General features: G+C 39.1%; 1 protein-coding gene across 1 annotated transcript; it reads right to left on the bottom strand.

Moving 5' to 3' along the window:
* Nucleotides 1-2,528: 2,528 nt before the first annotated feature.
* On the bottom strand, nucleotides 2,529-15,870 carry LOC125376808 (probable serine/threonine-protein kinase clkA). Its single transcript, XM_048388815.1, has 4 exons — nucleotides 15,482-15,870; nucleotides 7,273-7,855; nucleotides 6,638-6,766; nucleotides 2,529-3,806 (listed from the first exon to the last, which is right to left on the bottom strand). Exons 2-3 carry the CDS (start codon nucleotides 7,779-7,781, stop codon nucleotides 6,763-6,765), a joined length of 513 nt encoding a protein of 170 aa, XP_048244772.1. The 5' UTR covers nucleotides 7,782-7,855; nucleotides 15,482-15,870; the 3' UTR covers nucleotides 2,529-3,806; nucleotides 6,638-6,762.
* Between the last annotated feature and the right edge of the window lie 9,030 nt (nucleotides 15,871-24,900).

The raw sequence follows: 24,900 nt of genomic DNA, 5'->3' as shown, positions 1-24,900 counted from the left end.
CGTGTTTTCTTAACGAACGAAGGTCGGAGACGTTAACCGCTTTGGAAAAATCCACGACAGCGGAATGACTGAAGACGCTATCAACGACTTGGTCACCCGTACCCCTTTAAAACCTTGGTGAAACCCAAGAGTGTGAGTCTATGCTTATACACCAAGGATAATAGACCGCCTCCGTGGTCTAGTGGTAGAGCGTCCGCCCGGAGAGCTTTAGGTCCGGGGTTCGATCCCCGGCCGCGTCATAGCAAAAGACGTTAAAAGATGGTACTTGTTGTTACCCTGTCTGGCGCTCGGCATTAAGGGGCTGGTCGGATCGGAGTCAGTATACTGTGTCTGACGGGGTTATTAATGTTCAACTGCGGCATGGTACCTCAGTGAGCTAGCACTATAAATCGGCATCAGTCCGGACTAATACAAGCAGCCACACAAACACATACACGTACATGCACGTCGCTATATAAGTGCAATAATCTTGGACGCGACGGTAAACCTCACCCAAGGATAATAATCAAGACGATTTCAGAATTCTACCCCATAAATATCGGATCCTGGCACTCACATTATTATATTTCACTACTCACCCGTGAGAAGATAACACAAAACGAAACGTCTTTATAAAACAGTATTTAATATCCTCACAACATTCATGTTTTAAGTCCCTCGCTAATGACCCGGGAATGACGCCACTGATTTACTCGATACAGATTATCCGTAATTCCGAGTTTCGAGTTAATTATTCTTTATATCACTAAGTTGAGTTTTTATATTACCCACAAGCGAAAGTGTATGATATAGGTGACATTATTTATCAGTAATTCTCTCTGAGCCTTATATTAACTGTAACATTGTTGTCGACCGGTGAAGATCCGGGGTAGAATAGGTCTTCAATAACCCATGCTTGCCGTAAAAGCGACCATGCTTGTAAAACTGCGACTAACGGAATCGGGTAGTCAGGCTTGCTGTCTTGGTTGATGCATGTCATCGATCCCAATTGTGTGGATCGATGTTCATGATATTAATCCCTGGATTGTCTGGTCCAGACTCGATTATTTACAGACCATCGGCATATAGTTGGAATATTGCTGAGTGCGACGTTAAACAACAAACCAACCAACAACGTTTTGCGAAGACAGCATATTTATGTTATGACCACAGGAACGTAAGGAGATATGAGCGCATTGTCGCAAATAATTGAAGATGACGATTTTAGTGACGTCGTTTCTACATTTTCTCACCAAAAAATACTATTGGTAATATAAAGATTATGGGTGATTATCTGCTCCAAATCAATTAATTTATAAATTCCTATCCTTGACGAGGAACGCTCAACATTAATTCCCAAAGGGACAGATAATCCGTTTATCCTTGTTGTTCGTAGGTTACTCTCTATATATCAGTCAACTAGTTTACAGGCCAATTTCTCTGTTAATATAAACCGAAGAGGTTGACTCTCGACTTTGGGAAGGGTTTTGTCGCTTTTATTCTCTTATGTTTGATTGGTATAGGAAACAACGAAAATATCTGGGTTCAATTTTATAGCAGTTTCCAAACTGCCGGGCACAATAAAGTATACACTTCAAATTTGGATTTGACCAACACATTCAAAATGTTACCAAACCGTGGCCGAAACTCTGCAAACTTAAGGTCGAAAACAGAACCAGGATACCCGAATCAATACATCACCATACGATAATCATTTCTTGTTAGTATCATTTTTAGCCACCATCAAACAGAGGTGTATACTTTCTTTTCCCCGGCAGTTTACATTTAGTAGTAGTATCATAACGAAACAAAACAACAGTTTGAAGGTTGTATGAGTTTTATTGACATCACTTTGTGTTAGTAATGAATTATAACGGCGTGTTCAACTATTGAAGAAATGTATAAGCAATTTGACATATATTGAAATGTAAATATTAACAGTGCGTGTTCATCCATAGAAAATATTAGCAGCTTGACACATATTTCACATGTAATTATAGTAACAAGGTGAGGTGAGGTGAAATGGGGTTTAACGTCGCGTCCAAGATTATTGCACTTATATAGCGACGTGGTAATAGTAACAAAGTAAGCTAAACAAAATGTAGGTACAAATAAGTAATGTCAAAGATGATATCAATATTCATTAAGAAAAATAACGAAAAAAAACAACAGTTTGAAGATTGTATGAGTTTTATTGACATCATTTTGTGTTAGTAATGAATTATAACGGCGTGTTCAACTATTGAAGAAATGTATAAGCAATTTGACATATATTGAAATGTAAATATTAACAGTGCGTGTTAATCCATAGAAAATATTAGCAGCTTGACACATATTTCACATGTAATTATAGTAACAAGGTGAGGTGAGGTGAAATGGGGTTTAACGTCGCGTCCAAGATTATTGCACTTATATAGCGACGTGGTAATAGTAACAAAGTAAGCTAAACAAAATGTAGGTACAAATAAGTAATGTCAAAGATGATATCAATATTCATAAGAATCTAGCAGACGTAAGTGAGTAAGTTGGTTGAGCACAGTTGTGAACACAGATTTGCATGATTACCTACATCATGGCATCACAGCTTGGTGTGTTGGAACGCCCGAAGTGATTCGGGTCTAATACGTTTACCGCAATGCTGAAACCCCGAGCATCGGCATATTGCTGCCAAACCTAGAAACTTAATCAGGGCGAAGCTGGCCATATGTTTCAGGCATATCTAAGGGACGCAACTCTGCACAGTGAATTGCAGCGCCCCCGACAACAGTCTGATATTTGAAACAACACCGACAGTACGCAGGACATTAGGAAATCAAAACAGGAATAATGACATACATCAATTAACCATATTCAAAAAATATTTGTGGTACATACTTACATGTAGTATAAAATTCAAACGTGTTATACAGTGCACACTAAATCATTGAAGGGGCTACACAAGAGATGAAACCCACTGTATTATATTGATAAGTGATTCGAACTGACAGTCAGCGGATCGACAAAGTAAAACGATGGTTAAACCAGGTGTTAACCAAAATATCTATGTAAGGATTCCGAGGCCGATGCTTATCAAACTCCTTTAGTTCAACGTTTCAATGTTACCTGCTGTTACAAGAAGAGACGCAGACCACTACTGAATGACTTAATCTCGCTTCTTTATGTATGTGATGTGTAAGTGAAATTGTTTATGCTGCTCAAGGGACCAAGGATGTAATACTTTTTAGACAAAACCCACGAACTAAACAATTTTCAAAGATTTGTATTCACAGGCATATTAACACAGGACATCCAATATGGCCTGCAAATAGATTTTTGGGGCTGTGGTTAAACTTGAGGATGCATTAATTTCTTCCCTGTTATATCTGGACCAAATTATTTACTTCGGAAAAATTCCAAGTAAAATGGTTTATAATTATTATAATACCAGCACCAAACTATGAACACAATAAATTGGAATCATAAGGCCTTACACTACTTCTGTGTGCTGGACAAGCACCGATATATAGACAAGCTGTTGCGCTTTGGGATTGTTACTCCTGTAGCATAGAATGGTCCTCAAATTCATACCGTAGCTCACCAATTACATCTGCGTTGGCTGTGATTGACATATTTCTTATATCCACGTTCACTTCCTGTAACATCATACCATGAGACTTCCTGCAAGAAACAGGTATTGAAAAACATTTCAAACGATTTACATACGAATGAGGCGTCTAGACACAATTGTTCACATTGTGCTGACGTCTTCGATGTATGGGTCTGAAGATTATGATCGGTGATGGCATTATCCGTGATGCTGGTGAAGGTAGATCCAAAGGACGAGCACTCTGTAATGATTACAAATTATTAAAACAACACAGTTGTATTAATCCAACGTGCAAATGAACTACACATGAAAACACTGAACCACAATCTGTTTATCAAACGTCACCCACTGCACCTGGAGGGCGTGGATGTTGTTTTCTGCGATCAGACTTCACATTCAGTGGCATTATACTACTCAAAAGAAGTTAGAGAGCACCCGATTCTGTCATGTCATGGTATGACAGATTAACTACAGTAGTATGGAAAAATCGGGTATTCTATTACTTCTTTGGGTAGTATTTCTGCATATTTCTAGATTGCAACAATTTCGTTTCTGACACAAAGTATATGTTTTTCGATATCTCCTTTTTGGTTTAGCCCCATGAAGATCCGGGTTAGAATAGGTCTTCAGCAACCTGTGCTTGCCGTAAAGGCGACTATGCTTGTCGTAAAAGGCGACTAACGGGATCGGGTGGTCTGGCTCGCTGACTTGGTTGATGCATGTCATGGATCCCGATTGCGTGGATCGATGCTCATGATATTAATGACTGGATTGTCTGGTCCAGACTCGATTATTTACAGACCGCCGTCATATAGCTGGAATATTACTGAGTGCGATGTTAAACAACCAACCAACCGACCAACCTTTTTGGTTTACAGTATTTGGCCTCATTCTCAAGATACATACAAAGATAAATGCATCAATTCTGTCTTTGAAAGTAAATTGATTATTAATGTTCTCTGTTGTTCTCATTTTTATTGAACTGATGCAAGTGGACGTGTGGTGGCTGTGTGAGATTGTACGCGCGCATCCGTTGTTATTGGCTTAGGTCCAGTGTCACTGGCGGATCGGGGTATAAGGTGGTAACCGGTGGAGACGACTGGTGCTGTGAGTACCAGCTGATCAGTAAAACATGTTCATCTTCACCTTTCAAATCCAATGTTACGTTTTTCACATTTTACACCAATAAGAAAACTTGTTGCCAGTGATGTATCAAAGCAACAAGCTCTAAAAATCTCAGGGGCAGCTAACTTTCATATGCGGAATATAGGGAAAATTCGAAAGTATCTTGTCCCAGAGACCGCTAACCTATTGATCCACTCGTATGTCTCATCAAGACTGGACTACTGTAATTCATTGCCAAATAGTTCCTGTTCAATCAACCATCTCAAAAGAGTACAAAACAGAGCAGCAAGAATAACAAGGACCAACTTACAAAATTACATTTCACCGTTACTTAAGAAACTGGCTACCAATTCCACAAGGGACAAAGGGTAAACCTCTAGTCTTCACGTAAGGGACAGTTCGAGAGAGAGACAAGCTACCTAACTGATTCCTATATACAAACATGAAGCTCAACTGCCAATGCTTTCAAAGCGCCACTGAACAGCTGAGCTAGGCGCAACATATATAAAAAGGCAGAAACGCTTCAAGGAGGACCTCAAATAGGTTCAAATGCTTTCTGTTCGGTTCTCCGTCATTTATATTTTTAAGTTTGTTTCATCTTAGGACCCATTTTAGTTTGATGAGAGAAATCTTATGAAATAGTCAAATACACTGAACCGCAAAAGAAACGTCACCCCAAGTAGCATTGCATGAAAAGTTTTCCTTTTTAAATATCTGGGTAATTTTTGTCAAAGTTTCTAAAATTTAACATTACCTTGTCCGGAAAAATGAAATTTGATGATAAAGAAATATGATGACAATAAAACCGATCGCCCAAACGCATCACGGCAACGGCCATGGTAACCCGATGCACGTGAATTCCGTGAGTTCCTTGCAAATTGAAACATGCGTTCCCCCATTTCTTGCCCTCTAAAAATCCACCCAGATCGGATGACATTGATTCGTTATTGAATTGCTACCACATGCCAAGATTTAAAAGAAATGAGCGGCACCAGACCCTTTGACGATTGCAAGCTGGACAAACCACCCGACAATTAGCCAACGCATTTAATGTCCAATGCATTTCAAGGACAATATACAGGCAATACAGATGACCGACCACGTAGTGGAATACCAAGGGTCACCACCCGACGTCAGGATCGTCAGGTTGTGCGACAGCATCTTCAAGATCGCTTTGCTACTGCTGCAGAAACTGCTCGCCAGACAATGGGGACACACCAGCGACACATTAGTGCGGACATCGTGAGTCGACGATTGACGAGCAGACACCTCCACTGTCACAGGCCACACCGAGGACCCATTCTGACACCACGTCATCGCCGGGACCGTCTTCAGTGGGCAACACAGCACCCACCTTGGCACCACTAGCAGTGGATAAGAGTTCTCTTCTCAGACGAGAGCCGTTACTGTATCTCAACAGCTGATGGCAGAGAGAGAGAGAGAGAGAGAGAGTCTGGCGACGCAGTGGGGAACGTTATTCGGATGCTTGTGTTTTTGTCAGAGACTCGTGGGGTGGTCCGAGCATCATGGTGTAGGGTGGAATTGGTCTTGCACAGAGGGTCGACCCTGTGATCTTCTAGAACATCGGTCCAGAGAGAGGCAATGGTGTCACAGCAGCTCGGTACATTGATCAAGTCTTGAGACCACACGAACACAAGAACATTTGACACTTTAATTTCAACCTTGATGATCAGTTTTTTCCAAGTTTCATCTTTTTAATATGTCTCAAAGTATGTTTACATCGTTTGGACAAATAAGGTTCCTCATATATCTATCCATGGTGACGTTTCTTTTGCAGTTCAGTATAGTTTCGACAGCAATCCGTGTCATGTTATCTTTAGAATGTCAAAGTGTTCAATATTTACCTAATTATTTCAATATATGTACTACTGAAGCGATATTCACATTGATTGTGCTCTCTTACTATCAAAAGATATGTCAATATACCTGCTAATGATCTGCATATGCCAGTGGATTCATCCATGTCACTTCCCACGGTGCATGCGCAGAGGCTGTTTGAACACTCTGTGAAGGGAAGGGAACTGCAGTCACTGTTATCAACGCACGTGCCATCATCTGGGTGAAAAGAACAGTTATTAAGCCAAGGGTTTCGTACGTCCTGCTTAACAGCCGCACTTCATTGCCTGGAACAATTTAAATGAAAATATCAGAGAACGTTTCTTTACGACATAATTGCTGTAGATACCAAAGCCAAAGGTTAAAGAACATGAGGTAATAATGTTGCAGTTTAATTAGGCAGGTAGGACCAATTCATCGGCTGAGAAACCTGAAACAAAGTTGGTAAGTGACAAACTGAATGGGTAGTCGGGCTAACTGATAACATCACATCATGTTTTGATGTTTTTGACCATTCGAGCCATATCACTGTGGGGGACACCAATAATGGTCTTAAAGAACTGTACGATGTCAATGTCTTGAATCCTCGGCTAGTTCGAGCTACTGGGAATTCGTCTGCCCCGGAATGCCAACGGAAGTCATTTGTGACATGACCAGCAACTGCCCAGAGCACCAGATAACCTAATTCCTATGGAACCTATTTCAAGGGTTTACTCTGTACTTACGGGTAGTAGTTGTTGGTGTAGTCGTTGTTGGTACAGCTGTTGTGGTAGTCGGTGCTGGTGTCGTCGTTGGTGTAGGTGTTGTAGTCGGAGCTGGTGTTGTAGTTGGGACGGATGTTGTAGTTGGTGCAGGTGTTGTAGTTGTTGGTGCTGCTGTTGTAGTTGGTACAGATGTCGTGGTAGTCGGTGCTGGTGTGGTCTCTGGTGTAGGTGTTGTAGTCGGAGCCGGAGTTGTAGTTGGGACGGGTGTTGTAGTAGTGGGTGATGCTGTTGTAGTTGGTGCAGGTGTTGTAGTAGATGGTGCTGCCGTTGTAGTTGGTAAGGGTGTTGTTGTCGGTGCAAGTGTCGAAGTCGGTGTGGATGTTGTTTGTGTAGGTGTCGTCGTTGGTGTCAGTGTTGTTGTCAACGCCGGTGTTGTATCCTGTACAGAAGTTGTTGCAGCAGTAGGTGCAGTACCGGTCGTTATTCCAGTCGCAGGTGCTTGGTTTGTGTGTGTGTCGACGTGTACACATACATAGTTGGTAGATTTGGTGACAGGGACACACACGTGGTCATCTCCACAGGGTTCATCTGCGCATGGGTGAGTCTAGGAAGATTTTCAACAACAAAAATAAGATTAAAATGTTTCGTTTCTATCGTGAACTAAAACAACTGACATTACCATACTAAATAAACCTTGTCTGGAATAAAAGAATAAAGTTCATAGAGCAACTGAAATAAATAATTAGATGTTAGCAAAAACTTAGAAAAGCTCGAGTAATCTGTTTAAATAAATTTATGAACAGAAATCCTGAAACGAGCACGAGGACCATTTAGACAATATTTGTGAGACGTCTAGGTCTCCAAACACTTCGTGATATTTCAAACAAAAGGGAGAGAGGGCCGGAGTAACGAGAGCAGTCAAATTCTTGAAAACACAACATGACTTTTTGACAAACTGCAAGGCCGCATGTTGGGGTTTTAGATAAGTGATTTTTTCGTATTATTTCAGGTCACCCTAAGAATACAAGCCAACCATATAGGATAATACAAGGCAAATACAGACAAAGCAAATACAAACGGTTTGGTCCCGTGAAGATTCCGTGTTAGAATTGGTCTTTAGCAACCCATGCTAGTCGTAAGAGGCGACTAACGTGATCGGGTGGTCCGCGGTCATATGGATGGAATATTGTGCGGCGTCAAACAACAAACAAACAAAACAAAACACAAACGTCTTAATAATGTCGGCCACATAGAAATGCTGCAGAAAATATGAATCTGCAGTTAATTATTCACAACGAGACTGCTACTGCATTTCTGACCCTACGTAAGTAGTGCCGCCATCACAGTGTGATGGACATTCTACTTCTCTGAAATCTTGTATGAACTCCTTTATATTTTTCACAATTATGATCTGGAAATATGTCTGTTGACAAGTAAAGTACAAAAGCGTTTTCCTGTGACCTTCTCGTTACATTTAACTATGACTATTAATCAGTACGGTTCAATTTAGCTATACTCCTAACATCAACAATGTGTGTCTACACTTTTATTATAATTATCAAGTACCAACTGTCCTATGTTGAGTTAATGTCTTGGAGCAAGTCACTTGTAACTATGGACCTGTTAGTGTTTATACCTAACATGTAAACAGTTAGATTTGGCACAGATCGATCATTATTTGTTTGAAATAACCTGATCTTAATGAAGTCATTTAGTGTGGCTATTGATCTGAATGCTCACTGGTTATTGAAATTGTCTTGCATTCCCTCGTCTAAATGAATCAATATATGTTGAAAGTAATGCTGAGAAGACATTCCATGTAATTTTTTTTTGTTATTATCAATTATTCGTTTACTAAACTTGAAATGACTTCACAACTTGCTACTTCTCCATAAAACACCACTTGTGGTATAAGAGAATAGTACATATTTCATATATAATAGTGATAACAAGATGGCAACACTTCGTAGATCGTATTTTCGAGTTTATAATTCATATTAACGAACATAAAGATTTCATTTGTCCATTGCTCTTTTGTACTTTTCCAAAGCTCAAAAGAAATCCGTACGAAGAGAGATATGTTGCTGGGTCTAGCAAATGTACCACCAAATCCCTGTCTCAAAAAGTAACCATAATCCTTAATACAATCAAGGTAGGACTTTCTTTATATTAACAGAAAGTATTTGAGACAAGTTGAATTAAACTTTTGCAATCTCAGAAAAAATACCAAGTTCAATTCTGTCAAAACATTTGATTTTTCAACTCTCTACAACACTATCCCAATATGACAAACTTAAGGGAAACTTCATCCCTTTATCCATTGGGCTTTTCTTAAAAAATGTGGTGAACACAGTTACGTATCTATATTCAGAGGTTCAGGACAATTTGTGAAAAATGAACGCAAATGTCGTCTGAGAAAACAATATGTGAAATGCTGGACTTCCTCATTGATAACTACGTACCATTTGGCACCAATTGTGGCCCCCGTCCTGCGGATCTGTTTCTTGATGCATATGAATCTTAATTTTTTTTGGATTGGCAGTGAAAACAAAGTTATTTGGCCCAGAAGTTTAACTTAAGTTATAAGGGTATATCGATGATCTTATATCGTTCAATAACAATCCAATAGCCAATTCCCTTCCACTGATTCACCCACCTGAACTCGAAATAAAGGAGACCAGTGAGACCGTCTAATATTGCTGAGTGAGGCGTTAAACAACAAACAAATAAACATCTGTTTCACATTCAGATCTATGCATAAAGATTCAGAGTGACAAAACACTCTCCACAAGACGAGGGACGACTTCAACTTTCCAATAGTCAACTTACCATTCATGTCGAGCAGCTCCAGCCTTTGGTGTTCACATTTCACCACTTTTGGGATTCAATCGAGCATGCTCTTTCTAACAAGATTTCAAAGAGCGTCCTACAACTCTTGCTCAGAAGTTGTTTCATCAAGGTTACAACATTCAAGGTCTCAGTAAAGCTTTCAAAACCTTTTATGGTAGACATGTGGAGGACATTTCCAAATTTGACGCATCAGTGACAAAAATTATGTTCGATGTTATTCCTTATTTTGACTTGTACCATATGTTCCCGTGCTGTTGTTTTTAGGAGAACACCTGACTTTCCTTTTTCATGTGTTTGTAACGTGTGCCACCAGTGCGGCAGGATATGCTCACCTTTCGCGAACACCTTGTAATATTTGATAGTGATTCATAAACACATGCTCATAATATAGTCGGAATCGTACAATGAACTCTGCTTTATGTAGGGATTTCTATTGGATATGGAAGGGGTTTTGTCCCTTATTTCAAATTGCATACAAAATATGCGTTGGAAAGGGAACAAATTTTGCCAACATAAGTACTTCTTAGATATGTGCAAATTTCTGTCTTCTTTGAATACCTCACAGCGAAATATCCTGGAATTGTCGGCAAAAACTAGTGATTCACATAATGTACAAGTTCTATGTTCTCAGGAGATACCATGCCAACGGCTTGTTTCAACAGGAAGATTTAAATATGTAGTTATGTATCTTAAAGAAATCGCTCTTGGGGACAGATATATTTGCTGAGAGAAGGAAGTTATTTAACAAATTGATAGTGATTACCAGTCGAACAAGTTAAAATATCGCTTCTCCATTTTGATAAAATATATGACCTGACATGTTTTTTTAAGAAAAACACTTTGCAACAATGTAATGTTTGTTTTAACTGTCTGAAGCAGAATATATATTTTGCGATAAAATCCCAGCCCAGCCCCAGCTCCAAGAAGATCAAATAGTCAGACCAATACCAAAGGTTGATTTTTGATTATTTGACAAGCTCGGATAATTGCGTCCGGTGGGGTTGAACAATGGCTACAGCGTTTGTATGCTACATGTAATATCGATTATATTCCTACGTGTGTAGAAAGCATGACATATAAAAAATAGCTTAATCAATCACTGCTTAATCCTAAACAACGCCTGGTGTTAAAGAAGTTCAAGCGTGTATGTATTTGCCACACACCTTTGCAGTGCGCACATATTATCATCTCTCGGTCATTCTAGGTTTGATTGGCTGATAGGAACTACTTCATTATACGTATTAACTTCACGGTATGTTTTCAAGAATAAATCTATAAAATAGCAAACATCCGCTGTTGGTATATTATTAATCTATAACAAGGTTAGGAGCACTATTGTTGAAAAGTACAACCGTTATGCTTCATACACATTTTAAATCTTTTGGCCGTGGTGAAACCTTCACAGAACATATTTGTGAACTATATTTAAGTAGTTTTCTTTTCTAGTTAAAAATCATTTGGCATAATATACCAAACACATGTTTTCGCGGGCACCTGGTACCACAACTATTTGTTTCATGAACACATGATTATGATTTTTTCGGAATTGCAAAATGGAAGCTACTTCAAGCAGAGATATCTTATGACTATGGAATGATTTTGTCCTTTCTATTTTACATATAGCAAATATCTCTTGTGCGAGGGAAGTCAATTATCCATTGATGGTGAGATCATCCAAGGTGTGTGCGATGGCATCAAGAAAGACATTGATCCAAATCAAAATAAGACGGTGCACCTGAAATCTGCAATGGGCAAAACGACCAGTGACAGAGGCAAGCAGATGAAGAGATGGGTTGAGCACTATTCATCTACACTCCTGGGAAAACATTTTTAAACTGCACTGGAAGCCACTTGGCGCCTACTAGCAATGGAGGAGGACGTGAAATCCTATTAGTTAGGGCTCGGAATGGATGGGATACCTCAGTTGCGATCCTGCAGCTGTGTACTTGCCCATCCCTGCTTGGAATCTTCTTTACAGTCATGTTTACACTTGAACCACACATCGAACCTTCGACAGACTGAGTCTAACGCCGCACAAAATCGGATGGGAAGCTGTTTAATTAGTCAAGTACGTAAAGCCCTCTGCTTTTGCAGACGACCCAGCTCTGACACACTTAACAAAGACCAAGAGAAGAGAAGCCAAACATGCTGGGCCACGGCATCGAGCAGACGACATCGCGTTAACCTACCCCGGCTCAGTCATCACAGACAATCTGTCCTTGAATGCTGAGATCAAAGGCGGATCGGCATTGCGTACACCATCCCCGCCAGTTTGACGAGAACATCAAGCTGAAAACCCATACCGAGGTTGTTGTGTACAGAGTCTGCGTCTTGAGCGCATTGATGTACGGCAGCGAGTCTTTGACCATCTGCTCTCGACAAGAAAAAAATCTCAAGAGAAAATCAAATCGTCGCTCCCTTATTGCAAAATTACCATAGATAATACCTGAAGCGCACATTTAGCCAGATTTGTGTGTGGACTTGAGCTATGTCTTTTCCAACGATTTGAGTCGACTTAATGCCATGTGCCATCGCGAGATGTCCTTTAATCAATTCAAGTTCTCTCAATCAAGTATTGGTATAAAGTATTGGTTAAAATCTTGAAAACAGTGTTTGTCAAAGAAGGATTATCACATATTACGCTCAATAGAGATACATGTGCTTCCACTATTAGACAGCTTATGCCCTCTCGCTTTTTGAATTTTTATATTGTTAGATCAATATAAGTACTAAAGTTCATGGTCCTTAAAAGTTTCGTGATTGTTTATTCAATATGTTCTGTCTGGAATGGAGTATATATTGATTCAATAATGTCAGCGAAAAGCGCTCAATGCAACCTAATGATTTGAATGTTCAGGTTCGATGATTTGGACGATTGGGTATCGTACCTATCAACCTTCATTCTCATAAAAGTGAGTGAGTGAGCTGGGTTCAATGATGCTTTGAACAGTATCCCAGTTCTATTACAGCGTGTAAGCTTAATGTAGGAGGAAAGCCCGAAGTGATGCAGATCTCATATGTTTACCTGATTGGTAAAACCCTCGAGCACGGGTATGGTGCTAACAAACCTAGAATCCTAATCGAGGTTGACCGGGATTCGAACCCACAATCTTGGGTTCCAGGCTTGCATAGCGAATTGCGACGGCTTTGACGACTGGGCAACCAGTGCCCCCTATTCTCACAAGGACAATGTGGAACTATTTTGTGCTCACAGTATCAAATATCAGTTTATAAACATAGACGTATGACGTTGTAGAACGAAAGATACAGATCGACTGATTCTTGCCTTAATGGTTTGTTTGTTTTAAATAATGAACACCAACATGCTGGATTTCCTTCAAAAAAACAAAACAAACCCCACTCCTCCTTTCCCAGTTGTGTTTATTGTCTCTTACAACACTCCTGAGAATACCAAAGGGTTGGTCCTAATAGTAACATTTTGACATAGTGTGATCCCACAGTATAGATACAAAAACCTACGAACTTCCATACAGCAACTCAGGTTGGGGCCTTTTCCCCAAATTAAAAGATGGATTCGACCGAATATTTGCCTTGTTTAATGTTGTCGCTGGGTGTACGTCTGACTCTGCTCTTCGTAACGTCATGGCAGGCCAGGCAGACTCTAAACAAACGTGACGTCTGAAAGATTAGGTTAAAGTAGCCACCCTTGGATAAAGGGCAGTTACGGCCAGTTTTTCGACCGATGGATTGCCGCGAAAGGCAATAAGAAACAATATGTGTAGGCAATTTTTATGTTGCCTATATGTAGTTACCCCAATGTAGCTTCAGTTGTAACTATTCTGACTGTTGCCACTGCCCGACTGACAAATCACTGACCTTCTGACATCATGTATATTAAAGCACACATTCCAGGAATACTAGCAATGTTTAGGCAATGCTTGTGAGAGATGGGAACTAGTTTTCGATGACTGAATTTAACAATGATCACGCTTGTGTGTTTTGGGGTGGTGAATATCCTATATTACCACACCAAGGCTTTCTAAATAGAATATTCATACCTAATACAGGATATTTACAATCCCAAAACACACAAGCGTGATCATTGTTAAATTTACTCTAGTTTTAACCTCCATATCTCACCCAAGTGATATATCCTGTTTAAGCCAGTATTGGATGATAATAGTTAAACATTGAAGATACACGCACCTAATATCTTCCATTAATATATTCGTATTCTTTATCACATAAAATTTATAACTCTTGTTCTCTTTGTCAAAACTAGTCCTACCGAGTCCATGATGCTTAGAAACCAATTGCAAGCTACCAGCAAACCTTGCAGTCAATCAAGCTGTTAAATATATTCTCTCCTTGAAACCGGCACTGGTTGATAGATGCCAATTTATAAATCAACCCTAAAGTTCATACACACATCACAACTACACTGATCTGTCTATCGGTGCGGCTGAAGAGACTCTAAGATCAGTTTGAATGAGCATAGAGGATTACATAGTGTGCCAGACTGAGGCCCAATTGAATTTGAGATGTTGTAGATATTGTATTGTTCAGAGTAGGTTGACCATTTCGAACTGTGATAAAATGAAATAGTGAATGAGTGAGTGAGTGAGTGGGTATGGTTTTAGGCCGCTTTTAGCAATATTCCAGCAATATCGAACGGGGGACACCAAAAATGGGCTTCACACATTGTACCCAAGTCGGGAATCGAACCCGGGTCTTCGGCGTGACGAGCGAACGCTTTAACCCCTAGGCTACCCGACCGCCCCAAATAGTGAAATGCCGCTCTGAACAGTATGTCGGTTACACCACAACGTGTAATATGGTTGGTTTGTTGATTTACGCCGCACTCAGTAATATTCCAGCTATATGACGGCGGTCTGTAAATAATCGAGTCTGGACCAGACAATCCAGTGATTGATATCATGAGCATATAGTACTGACATACCAGTGATCATCATCAGGGCAAATGTGGGATTCACACCCACCTTCAAATAATTATACGCGGGATTCGGGGGTGCATTCAGAGGATACTCTGCAGTGTGATACACGGAACGCAATAAAATCGAATTTGGTAACTATGCAGATTCAACATTTAAAAAAAATAATTCTATACCTTATATATATTTAATTTCAAATGTCGTCCTTCTATGACCAAGGAACGTGTTCTATAGGTTTTGGTCTGTGGCTGACATTCTGCCTTTGTTCATTCAATTCTTACATATGATTTTGGGGTTGTGTTAAGTAGTATTCGGAATTCATGGCTTAGGGTGAGCAAATGAGATGAAAACATGGATAATATTCGGAATTCAGGAGAGTTCACAGCCTCATTAGTCAACTAGGGTATCTGTTACCCTATTGAACTGTCATGATTCAACATTTACGCATTCATATGGAAACTGCCTACCTGTGGAGGAAATTGATGAACCGGAAGGTACACGTTGTTCGCGGACACTTGCAAACTACCGCCACCTACAGCACTAGTACTAAGTTGACATTCACTAGTTGACAAGATCCAGTTGGCCGAAACGCACCTTCCTGAATACCCACAGAGTCGGTGACACTGTCGAACTGTTGCTGTCTGAAATACCTGATACACATGTCCGGGTAAAACTCTGTCCTGCTCTCCACCTATCTCTGACAGCCAATCTGATGACACACATGAAAACATCAACATCAACATGATGGTCTTCATTTTGATTTTATCCCACACCATTTTGTACCGAGAATAGAAAACCATTCTGCACTCGCTAAGATCTGTTGAACACCTGTGCTTAACGTGTCAACGGTGCTGGAGACTGGTGTGCACTGATGCTCTGATTCCTCGTGGCGCTCCCGTATGGTTACCATAGCGAGTGGTCAATATGTTACATGCACTAAGGGGGTAGTTTGTTTTGTTATAAAATTAATAAAATTACCACTTTTATAATCAGTATATGGAAACCTATTGATTCATCGCTCAATGCATATAATACAGATCAATGACTTAAGTTTGATGTTACTTATAAATCAATCATAAATTGACTTTGCGATTATGGTATAGTTCTACGGAATCAATCGTTCGTCATTCCGTGACGATGACATACTATAAGGGTACACAAGGATGTTTGCAGGCGTATTCCTGTAATCAGAGGGCGATGAGCTTATATCACCGTGTGTTAGTTTGATGTAGGAGGAAATCTCAATGTAATGTGGGTCGTAGAAGCCGACGGGCATCGCCAACAATAGAACATCATCTCAGGTACAGTTTCATTTGGGAGGAATTGAGCTTGGTTGCTGTGAGATCGAACATTGAGTGATATACATGTATGTCTACCGATGAATCGATCTTTGCAATTATGGTCGGCGGAATTAGTGATCGATATACACGATTTCCTCATCTTCATTGTAGAGGCTACAGAGAGTTGCTGCCAGAATAGGGTAGCGTCATTCGTCCTTAGAAAAGAACAGTGACAATGCATCAACCGTTCTACTTGAACAATGCTAAGGAGAACATTGAGTGACCATCGATCCGTAAAAAAGACTCGTCGTGCCCCATAATTCTTTTCACCCACCAACAGGTACGAGTATGTTTATATTTTTAACACATCCCTACCTATATCTTATAAGAAACCTTTTCTTAAATCAGAGTCCATTGCACGATTCCGAATGAATCATGAGCATGTATTTACGAATCACTATTTAATAGTGATGATACCAGATGTTCGCGAAAAGGTAAGCGTATCCTTCCCCACCGGTGGCACCCGTCACAAACACATGCATAGGCAAGTCAATTGTTTACCAGGTAAATACACGGGAACATATAGTACATCCCAACTACTAGACTTTGACATAACATTCTTATGTACAGTTGTAAGTAGTTTAAACAGACGTCTTCGTGACTATGTGTTTAAACGTGTGTGATGCACGTTAAATATCTTGTCTGCTACTGAAGCACGTGTCCAAAGTTTCGTCAAGAGTTATTTTTTATAATGCATAGTCATGGGATCCAAACATGTCAAAACAAAATAATTGCTCTGTCATGTCCAAGTTTACATGAATTGAAATGTGGGTTGAAGGTTATATGACCATGGCTAATTGACTATTCATTCGTAAGACATAATAATCAAAGACTGGAGTGACGTCACTGGGCCCACTTGCACAAAGCGATCTTAGCGCTTAGATAATCGTAACTCCCATTCTTTAACATAGGCTTACAATAGTCGTAGCGCTAAGATTTCTTTGTGCAAGTGGGCCCTGGTGTGTTTCAATGGGAACTGAACTCATATGAGTGAGTAAGTGAGTATGGTTTTACGCCGCTTTTAGCAATATTCTAGCAATATCACGGCGGGGGACACCAGAAATGGGCTTCACACATTGTACCCATGTCCGGAATCGAACCCGGGTTTTCGGCGTGACGAGCGAACGCTTTAATCACTAGGCTACCCGACCACCCCTAAACTCATATGATTGTATTATGAAACGCCAGAGAATAACCAGTCTCGATTATCTGCCGCAACAGACTCCACTGGTCGTAACAGGCAAAACACTGGCGAAAACCATATGAATCGATCACGGAAAATAACTGTTCAACCCAGGTAAAACCTCGCTTGTAATTAATATAGAGTGAGTGAGAGAGTTTGATTTTACGCCACTTATAACAGTATCCTTGTCCTAGATTTTATAGACGAATCACAGACTCTGATCTGTGATCAACGTAAATTGGACATGGGATAGAAATGGATAACCATCGTACATCTGAGGGGTGACCTACGCAGGCTCAAAAGTGAATCGCCGAATATAGGACATTTGATGCACATGGGTTTAAAGGTGAATAAGCGTAATCAATTGTGTGATCTAAAGGAGTTTCAAAGTGAATTACCGTAAATCAATTGTGTGATCTAAAGGAGTTTCTAGGTGAATTACCGTAAATCAATTGTGTGATCTAAAGGGGTTTCAAAGTGAATCAGCGTAAATCAATTGTGTGATCTAAAGGGGTTCCAAGGTGAATCGCCGTAAATCAATTGTGTGATCTAAAGAGGTTTCAAAGTGATTCGGCGTAAATCAATTGTGCGATCTAAAGGAGTTTCAAGGTGAATTACCGTAAATCAATTGTGTGATCTAAAGGAGTTTCAAGGTGAATCAGCGTAAATCAATTGTGTGATCTAAAGCGGTTTCAAGGTGAATCGCCGTAAATCAATTGTGTGATCTAAAGGGGTTTCAAAGTGATTCGGCGTAAATCAATTGTGCGATCTAAAGGAGTTTCAAGGTGAATTACCGTAAAGCAATTGTGTGATCTAAAGCGGTTTCAAGGTGAATTACCGTTAATCAATTGTGTGATCTAAAGGGGTTTGTTTCAAGATGAATCACCGTAAATCTGATAATTGATCTTTACGGAAAAGATGCAAGCGTGAAAGAACTTCAGTAAATGTATCACAGGTTTGTTTGTCAAACAAAACATCTATTTTGATACCAAATATATCAATAACAATCGACTGAGGTAGAACATTTCCTTGATTTGACAAGGAGATTTCGACTTTTGACGAATGTGACATTTTGTTTATTATCAAATATCATTCTTAATCATAAGGTCCGAAAATATGGATTCAAATTGATACCAATTGCGACGCTTGAGACAATCTTGAAATAAGAAAGATACATCATCTCGCAAACAAAATATCAAAACGCGGCCTACTTCATGTGACGGTCAATATCTATGAGAAAGAACTTCCCATATGTCGTTTTACCTGTGTTCGTCAAAGTAAGAATACAAACTTGAGTGAAACATCTTTTATTTGTACAAAATAGTAATATGGTTTAGAAATACTGCTTGTCTGCAGATGTGGTATCATTCGCTTATGACATCACATTGGAGGCGAGAGATCCAATTGATAATGCTTCAATGCTATAACGTAACCGTAAAATGCTATAATGTAACCGTAAAATGTTATAACGTAACCATAAAATGCTATAATGTAACCGTAAAATGTTATAACGTAATCGTAAAATGCTATCATGTAACCGTAAAATGTTATAACATAACCATAAAATGCTATAATGTAACCGTAAAATGTTATAACGTCACCGTAAAATGCTATAATGTAACCGTAAAATGTTATAACGTAACCGTAAAATGCTATAATGTAACCGTAAAATGTTATAACGTAATCGTAAAATGCTATAACGTAACCGTTAAATGTTATAACGTAATCGTAAAATGCTATAATGTAACCGTAAAATGTTATAACGTAACCATAAAATGCTATAATGTAACCGTAAAATGCTATAACGTAATCGTAAAATGCTATAACGTAACCGCTAGGGAATAATGTGTGTATCAACTACATACATCTGTTTTGGAAACCCGTGGGGATTGTTCACGACGGACACCTGAGAAACAGTCCACGACATAAATTTACTCGATTTCCGTCAGATGTGCTAAAATATGAGTGAGTGACCTGGGTTCAGCGCCGCTTTTAACAGTATCCCAGTTCTATTACAGAGTGTCAGCTTAATGTGGGAGGAAAGCCCGAAGTGATGCAGATCTCGGTTACCGCTTCGGTGAAACCCATGAGCACGGGTGTGGTGCTGACAAACCTAGAAACATAATCGGGGCGAACCGGGATTCGAACCCACAGTCATAGATTTCTGGCGTGCCCAAGGGACGCAACAATGCACAGCGAATCGCGGCGTCTTAGACGACTGGGCCACCCGTGCCCCCGCTAAAATATGAAATACGAGCGAATGCACTGGTATTTTGGGCCCGAATATTAATTGTGATTTTGGACAAAAGTGTTTACACCTGTGTCAAAAATGCGGAAATCAGACAATAATCATTCTTGTTGAGTTACGATAAACATAGTTTTTTTTCCTTCTGAAGAGGTAAGGAATCAAATTTGCTTCCTTAATTATAGAGATGACATGCACAATCAGCTACCGAAACACATTCTGGCTAAAAAAAAGTGTTCTGTCTTGTTGTAGTCATAGCAAAACTACTCATATCCTTTTTGTTTCAACTTACATGAACAAAAATACATTATCGAGCCATATTCAGTAGTCTTGTTTGTGTGGTATTTTTTACACAATGCTCGGAAAAAATAGTAATCGCCTTCAAAAGCCCCTAAATGTCTACAGCAAAGTGTCTCACATAAACCACTGGGTATATTTTTTAAAACTTTATTTTACGTAACCAATGTGGCTACTTTCGTTTCATTCGAAAAAGAAGAAAATGGAAAGTAAACAATACAAGACTCATATTTGTACAATTGGTAAATCATAATAATACAAACGATAAAACCCTTTCCATATTTACAAGAAATCACTGCAGAGCATAGTCCAATGTACGATTTTGTATGTCTCATTATCAAAAGAAGTTACGATACCAGGTGCTCGCGAAAAGGTGAGATTATCCTGCACTGCCAGTAACCTCCGTCACAAACACATGCACATGCAAGCAAATAGTTCACCTGAAACAAACATGGAAACATATGATACAAGTGAAAAAAGGGAATTGAATTGGACATCATTTTTGTCACTGTTATATCAAACAAAAACACTTTGAAGAAGTACTGGCTATAAGGACAGAGCTATGATTTTGATAAGGAAGCTGCATATTGATTAAAGACACAACCATCGAAATCACAGACATAACCGTGATGTATGGAACAATGTGATCCTGAGATTTCACTGGAACTATAACGCGAGTGTTTTATCTATGCTAAGGGATCCAGTCGACACAATGGAACAGTGATAGTTTCAAATATCGAAAAAGCAAGGTGTTTGTCATGGGGAATAATACATAAATGTCCTTAAAATGTTTGCATTAGCCTCACATTTAGCCTAATGCGGCTTTATTGATCACGAACCTCCTGCTTGTATATATCAAAAGAAGACGCTGATTGCAAATTGTAACGTTTGAAGTGGAGACAAACAATCGATGTGTCGAAATATGATCCTATCATGTAAAGGCCACTAAATCATTTCTAATATCATAATAAATCCATTGTACAATTACTTCTATATCATAAACAGAGGCCCGTAGTTCAACACAATCACAAGGTACGCGTGTTTCATGAACAATGCAGGATTGAACACATCAGTATGTTGTTAAACGTAAGGAGGTTGACGTGAGTATGCGCTACAAATTGATATTTGGATATCACATATGATTCGTTCCTTAATTGAAGATGGAGTTTGCAAACGAGAATAAAGTGATACTCATTTCCCACAATATTAAGGTTACAAGATCTAGAGATATTGATCGACGTTTGAAATATGTCTTTATAGACCTTCAGATCAAAATAACCTGCGCTGAATTGAGCTGGCGAGACTCGAATCTCTCACTGATATTCTTCACGTACAAGTTATTTTCTTGTAAAGAAAATTTGATATATGTACATTTATTTTGCTATTTCTTAGTTTTTGTATCCACATTGCTGAAAACACTATTTAGCTCTTTGAAGTGATAATGGCATGCAAAATAACAAATATATATGTGCCACTCGCGAAAATATCTCCTTTTCGACGTTACGAAATGAAAGATGAAAGATACATCATATTTCCCTAGACCATAAAATATCCTTTTTATTATATACTTCATTTGTTGTTGACACTTTGTTTTAAAACAAATTACCCAAAACACTTCATACGCAAAATTTAAATTCTCCCTACTATACACATTGACCTTTTTACACATTGCTTCCTGCACGCATACATGATATAGTGGTAAAAAAAAACAACACTTTTATATTAACACAACAAATGCTTGAGTTAAACATTTTAATTTACGAAATGCGAAGATTTTATCTCATACCTTCTGAATTAAAAATGAATACTCATTTTCTGTTAGAGGTATTTAATTTAACTTACAATTGCATTGAAATATCACATTTTAGACAACAACCATGGCGCAGGGAACCAGGAGGCGCGATTGCTTTGCAATGCATTTTAAGCATAGCTGTTAGAATAAGAAGGGTTTCAAACAAATAACGCTTCAGGAGATATATTGTCCAGTAAATATTTTACTGGATTTAAAATATTGTTATAGCCAACCCAAGAGATGAAAGTGTTCCGAAGCCCGGCTACCGCCGCATGAGATAATTCACTTTTACACCCTTCAGGAATCTCAGTCTTTCACACTTTTAATACATTTATCACAGAACACGGGTGGAACAACATAACTATAATAGTTTTTCACGGCGTTTAGAAAATGGTATTCTCACGCACTTGCCTACACAGCTGGCAGTCAGACGTTGGGCCAACGTTATTTTGACAGTCGGCCCAACGTTGACTAGAATCGTTGGCCCAACATTGGGCCAATACAAGGATTACGTAGGATATCAGCCCAGACAATGAGGAACCAATACATATAAATATTTATTATATTCAAATATATATGTGACCCCTAACTTTGTCATTTGCAGTACAACTTCACCTTATGCCTCCAGCTACACGTTTAACAAGCGAAAAGCACTTATCTGGGAAAACACATACCCAGTGCCGTACAGTTTTCAAACAGAAAGTTCCATTCACAAGCTAAGTCAGTAACAAAGTCACAGTTACTTCCGGGTTAATATCATCACTTCCGCTAAAGGAACATATATGCCATATAACCCACTTCAGTGACATCTCGTCCGGTTTGGACAAAGTCATGTCTAATGCCATACATTTTGGAAAGTTAAAGTTCAGTTAAACTTTACCTACATTAATAAGAAATGTTATGCGCTTCAGATTGAATTACCCTGACCCTCAAAGGGCATTTGAGTGAAAATGGCCAAAGCACTTAACCGTGACCTTGACCACTATAAGGTATGTTTGTTATTTAACACCGCACTCAGCATTATTACAACTACATGACTGCGGTATGTAAATGATGGAATCTGGACCAGACAAACCAGTGATTGATATTGTGAGCAACGCTCCACGTCGTCGGGATACGATGAACGCCATCAGCCAAGTCACCGACCCTGACCACCAAATCCATTAAGTCGCATCTAAAGATCAGCTTAGGCTGGTGATCATGACGACCATTTCTAATCCGAAGGTCCCACGGATATTGACCTTACTCTTAGGTTTGTCTTAAACCTTTCAGATCGTACCCCGACCCCAAAATGCACCACGTCTCCTTGACATACAGTACATGTTACAATGATGACCTTGACAAAACTGGTCAATCTGTTCAACAAAATTCCCGGTCCACAAAGGAAACACACATTGATGATATCCCCGCGGCGTCGAGCGCCTCGTGGTTCAAAAACAAGGTGCGACGGCGGTCTAATTCAGACCTAGCAATAAACCATCTTCATATACATGGGGCTGATAATATTATGATGAACGATCCCCACCGTCGGGGTATGCTCTCTACCAAATCACTGAGACTGACACCCGACCCATTCGGATGCTTTGTACGACCAACATGTTTTGTTTGGGGTCAATTCTATCAAAGAATCCCAATGGGGAAAGTGTGGGTGCATGAAGTTAGCAGGTATGAAACACGTCACCAAGGAAACTGTCACATCACATCAATATATGCACATGTACCCATGAAAGAAAACTACTCATACATAAACTAGAAGATCAATATCTGTATTCGGTTGTTATTCGATCGAGTTATTCAAACCTAAGCTTATATCACGTGACGTACTAGCCTTGCAAGATTTAGGATCGATCTCTGACGAGAATCATCAATATCTCGAATAATACATTTATCTAAAAAAAGTATCATCTACGTAGATGATACTAACATGTACGTAGATGGTACTATAATCTACGAAGATGACACTAACATTTACGTAGATGGTACTATAATCCACGTAGATGATACTTACATTTACGTAGATTGTGCTATTATCTACGAAGATGACACTTACATTACGTAGACGGTACTATAATCTACGAAGATGACACAAACATTTACGTAGATGGTACTATAATCTACGTAGATGACACTAACATTTACGTAGATGGTACTATAATCCACGTAGATGATAGTTACATTTACGCAGATGGTACTATTATCTACGAAGATGACACTTACATTACGTAGACGGTACTATAATCTACGAAGATGACACAAACATTTACGTAGATGGTACTATAATCTACGTAGATGACACTAACATTTACGTAGATGGTACTATAATCCACGTAGATGATAGTTACATTTACGCAGATGGTACTATTATCTACGAAGATGATAGTTACATTTACGAAGATGGTACTATAATCTTCGAAGATGACACTAACATTTACGTAGATGGTACTATAATCCACGTAGATGATAGTTACATTTACGTAGATGGTACTATAATCCACGTAGATGATAGTTACATTTACGTAGATGGTACTATTATCTACGAAGATGATAGTTACATTTACGTAGATGGTACTATTATCTACGTAAATGCCACTTACATTTACGTAGATGGTACTATAATCCACGTAGATGATAGTTACATTTACGTAGATGGTACTATAATCCACGTAGATGATAGTTACATTTACGTAGATGGTACTATAATCCACGTAGATGATAGTTACATTTACGTAGATGGTACTATAATCCACGTAGATGATAGTTACATTTACGTAGATGGTACTATAATCCACGTAGATGATAGTTACATTTACGTAGATGGTACTATTATCTACGAAGATGACACTTACATTTACGTAGATGGTACTATAATCCACGTAGATGATAGTTACTTTTACGTAGATGGTAATATAATCTACGTAGATGATGCTTTCATCTACGTATATGATACTACTCACATCTACTATGAGGATACTTTCATCTACGTACATAATATGATAGTCTACTGGGAAGAATGTATCATCTACTATCAA

The sequence above is a fragment of the Haliotis rufescens genome, unplaced genomic scaffold, assembly GCF_023055435.1.
Source record: "Haliotis rufescens isolate VD_foot unplaced genomic scaffold, xgHalRufe1.0.p SCAF_8, whole genome shotgun sequence".
In the NCBI taxonomy this organism is placed as follows: Eukaryota; Metazoa; Mollusca; class Gastropoda; order Lepetellida; family Haliotidae; genus Haliotis; species Haliotis rufescens.
This window is presented reverse-complemented; position numbering and strand designations above follow the sequence as displayed.

What these genes read in the sequence shown, in the direction of transcription:
- LOC125376808 (XM_048388815.1), bottom strand. Translation starts at nt 7,781, where the DNA reads ATGTGTACACGTCGACACACACACAAACCAAGCACCTGCGACTGGAAT.